The sequence below is a fragment of the Protobothrops mucrosquamatus genome, unplaced genomic scaffold (assembly GCF_001527695.2).
Source record: "Protobothrops mucrosquamatus isolate PMUCROS unplaced genomic scaffold, P.Mucros_1.0 scaffold16142, whole genome shotgun sequence".
Taxonomy (NCBI): domain Eukaryota; kingdom Metazoa; phylum Chordata; class Lepidosauria; order Squamata; family Viperidae; genus Protobothrops; species Protobothrops mucrosquamatus.
Window position 1 is genome coordinate 11,165 of NW_015401907.1, and position 4,288 is coordinate 15,452.

At 38.2% G+C, this 4,288-nt stretch overlaps 1 protein-coding gene across 1 annotated transcript in view; it reads left to right on the plus strand.

Moving 5' to 3' along the window:
- LOC107301738 (serine/threonine-protein phosphatase 2A 55 kDa regulatory subunit B beta isoform-like) overlaps positions 1 to 1,944 on the plus strand; it is a gene marked incomplete at its 5' end in the record, with an annotated part of 12,646 nt that extends 10,702 nt beyond the window's left edge. The window contains 2 exons of the mRNA XM_015830924.1: positions 7 to 65; positions 1,665 to 1,944. Coding sequence (XP_015686410.1) covers positions 7 to 65; positions 1,665 to 1,944 — 339 coding nt within the window. The remainder of the gene's footprint in view (positions 1 to 6; positions 66 to 1,664) is intronic.
- Between the last annotated feature and the right edge of the window lie 2,344 nt (positions 1,945 to 4,288).

Below are 4,288 nucleotides of genomic sequence, written 5' to 3' on the forward strand. Positions count from 1 at the left end.
TGTTCGCTCTACGAAAATGACTGCATTTTTGACAAATTTGAGTGCTGCTGGAATGGGTCGGATAGGCAAGTTTCAATTTTTTCTTCTTTCTTTTAGCATCTCTGCACTAATTGACAGTTAAAACTTTTTTTCAACTGAACATCTAGAAGGCTTGGCTGCGTGGAAAGCTTATGTAGCTTGCACTGTGTTTTGGTATTAAATCACCTGTTTAAAATGATTGAAAAGAAAAAGTACAGCCAAATAAAAGAATTAGCTGGATAATTTTTTATTATTATTTTGGTTTATCCAGTGAAGCATCTAAATGGGTCAGTTTCTGTTTTATGTTTAAACTTATTGTTTGGTCTGTGAGGGACTGGGTTTTTTTTCCCCCCGCCCTTTTTGCTATGTTTATTCAATCTTTATTTACTTACTAAGGTGGAACAAGCAGGGAGATCTGCTCAAAGTTTGGCTTGGGGCCTCTGATGCTTTGTGAATTCCAGATGAAATTGTATTAACCAATCCCGATCTTAGGTTATCCAGGCAGAATGGAATGCAGTTATATAACCTTTACCAAGATCAAATAATTGGTTCATTTAGCCTAGTATTACATACTGTATGTAGCAACTGATGCTTCTGATCTTATGAACTCGATGACCTCCAAGGTCCCTTCCAACTTTTTTTTTTATTATTATTATTATTATTATTATTATTATTATTATTATTATTATTATTATTATTATTATTATTATTATTATTATTATTATTATTATTATTATTATTATTTCCAACTGGGAATCCTAAGGATTGGATCTTCCTGAAAATACAGTTTATGCTCTCCTGATATGCATCAATTATCTCCCTATAGTAAATAATTTCTGCATTGGTTGTAACTGATGGTCTTTACGCTGCTAGGCTAACCTTGATAAAACAGTGTATATTTTTAAAAACAAACTATCAGAACTCACATATACAATTGCTAATATTTCTGCCTTAGTGAGATAAGCAGTGTCTACATTTACCACACACACACACATACACAGTATATGTATAAAATATAAATAAATTTAGGCACTGCTGATCTCACTATCAAAGTGATTCTGTGCAGCTTGCAGATAAAAAGTCAAAATCCTACAAAAGATACAGTTAAAACAGAATAAAAACCAATTGGCAGATTTTTAAATTTTTATTTTCGTATCGTATTTGCTTTTAGTTACCTGCCTGCAAGAACCTCAGTCTGAAGAAATTAGGAACTGAAAGGGAAAAATACAATCATTGTGCCCTCGTTTTCCTGATTAAAAACTGCTCGATTCAATTGTCAGTAGTCAACGTCTCTTAAATCTGTAATTTCAATTCTGAAGAATTGCAGTATATAAATTAACAACTCTGGGCCTTTTCCCCCCGCAAAAATCCAGAGTATACATAATCAAAGGAGCTTTTATATTTGCAAGAAAAACATTTAAAATACTCCATCTTACTTCTATACATGTATTTCATAATTACTAACATATTGCAAATGTTTTAAACCGAACGGACTGGATAAATTAAAGAGGTCCCATTCGTGTAACTTTTCTAGTAGCTTCCTCATCCCCACCATCCGTGCAAATAAAGTGCCACCAGTGGAATGAAAACAACCAGCTGCAGAAGGTTTTAAGGTCAACCTCTCTTTTTCTCCTCTTTCTCCACAGCGTCGTCATGACCGGCTCCTATAACAACTTCTTCCGAATGTTCGATAGGAACACCAAGCGTGATGTCACGTTAGAAGCTTCTCGGGAGAACAATAAGCCTCGCACGGTTTTGAAACCCCGCAAAGTCTGTGCGAGTGGCAAACGGAAGAAGGATGAGATAAGCGTCGACAGCTTAGACTTCAACAAGAAGATCCTCCACACAGCCTGGCATCCCAAGGAAAACATAATTGCTGTAGCCACTACAAACAACTTGTATATATTTCAAGACAAAGGGATTTAGAGTAGTGGTCCGGGTTAGAAGAGTCCACTTCCTGTCTAGTTCAGAGAGGTGAACTTAGCATTTGTAAAACAATATAGGGGAAGAAATGGAGCCAGAGAGAGAGAAGTTCGTTGCGGTGCACCTTCCCCAGTGTTTAAACAATGTGCCATAGTGACAACCCATTTTTTTCTAGATAGCTACATGGATGGTTCTCTCTCTCTCTCTCTCCTCTCCTCTCTTTTCTCTCTCTTTCTCTCTCTCTTTCTCTCTCTCCTCTTTTCTCTCTCTTTTTTTCTCTCTCTTTGCTGGGCAGTTCTCCACTAGCCATTTAGGTGGGGGTAGGGCACTTTTTAACGTAAAATTGACTACTTGCACCATCTCACCAAATGGACTAGAGATTGGATCAACATTGGGTTCCTCCAGTTTTTTTTTTATGCCTTCCATTGTGATGACGTCAGCCACAGAGCGAAACCTTCAAGTAATGCTGTGGGATTTTCATTGTGTAACCTCATTACTGTATTATTTGTGCCCCCCCCCTTATTTTTTTTAATTAAATAACAGCTTGTTCTTGCTGTGGCTTGTAGCATTCCTCTTATGTCTCCTGGACTCCTTCTCCCTTTTACAATCCCTTTCTCCAGCCCTGTGGTGGTGATGGTGGTGTCTAGAGAAGAAGAAAAGAAATGAAAAGCACATGAAATGGGTCGGTGGTCAAAGGGGGGGGAGGGTCTCTTGCAAAGAGTAAAATGTTTTAATGAAATGTTGACTGCAATCACTCCTTGCCGTGTCTGGCACTGAAAATGAAAAAGGAAAAAAAACGTAAGGGGAGGGGGGGAATATACTGAATAAAAATGTCAAATAATGACAAATTGTTTTTTTTTCTTTTCAATCTACCTCTTTATATTAAAAATTGTTTTTTTTTAAGTTAAGATACGTGATAAAATGGTTTGATAATGATTTTAACCAGTATTAATTTTCATGAGGAAAGGGAGAAGTAAGGGTTTTTTTTAATGACTTCTATATATGAAATTGTTAAAGACACTTTAATATTTATCTGCAGTTTCCATTAAAATAACGTTTTGGAACACTCTTGGATTCTGCCCTACGCTTAAATAGTAATTGTCTTATTTGTCTCATGTCATCTCCAGTTTGAGCCTTCTCCCTTTCTTCTCCTTAACAGAATTTTGTCAGATTCGGGAAGCGTCTGAATTTTGTAGAATAGTGCTAAAGTTTTATGGGACTAAACTTTTTCATGTGTTAATCCCTTTGTCCTAATTTCAGTGAATGCCTTGTTTCAGATTCAGACTCTCAGAACCGTGCTTTTCTTTCCTTTTTGAAAAAAAAAGAATTAAAGTTTCTTGTTTTTAAAAAGTATGTTGTACCAAATTTAATATGAAGCGATTTGAATAGATAAAAACCATTGCATGCCTGATAACCCCGATACTTAATGTATTTTTATTGCTACCAGGAACTTGAACAGAATTGTAGTTTGACCTTATAAACATTCCTGTTTTCATGCCCTTAAAAAAAAACAAAAAAAACACTTGCTACTACAGGATATAGAAAAAGTCGCAGTGATCAAAAAATGCTTCAAGTCCCCAGTAGATCCAACAATAGATGTTGGCATACCATTTAAAATATTTATGCACCATTTTTAGCGCTCACATATTCTCCAGTACGGGAGATGGAGAATTCACACATATGGGTTTTCATTGGATGCCTGCTCTTGAGACCAAGTAGTCAAACTTGACACGCCCCCTCTTGCTGATCCAGTCTTTAACTTGGTCTCAGCTCTTGCAGACGTGTCTGGTGTGGCTCTCAGTCAATAGCAGGTTAGGATTTATGAGTGAATTCTCCTCTTCCTTTAAAAGATTCCTTCCCTATTAATTAAATTCCCTTACCCATTAATTGATTTCCCCCTTTTATTTCTGGCACTGGGATCAGTGTTTTCCAACACCCCTGCCCTTGGGACGGCTAAGGATTGGGGGGGGGGGAATCCATTGCTGCTCTCCCTTGTTCTTCCCCAGAGCTCTGGGGAGGCAGAGAGGAGACCTAAAACAGGGGGTTTGAAAAGAACGGCTGTTCCTTTCTCCCTGTTTTCGAAGCGTTCCCTCAATTCCCCAGTCGGAGTTGCCTTCGACCTCCGGAATTGCTCAGAACGCGTAGTATGATCGCGGGCGCCATTTTAAGTTGCCGAAAAAGGCAACGAAGATCGTTTTACTCTCCCCTTTTTTGCAGCGATCGGCACGAAATCGCTGGGGGGGGATTTCAGCTTGGCGCCCAGCTCTGCCTTAACGATTCAGCGCTCTGCCTGAAAATAAATTTTGAGGCTGCGGAGCTGCACAGCAGAGCGGAACGAGTTGCGGCC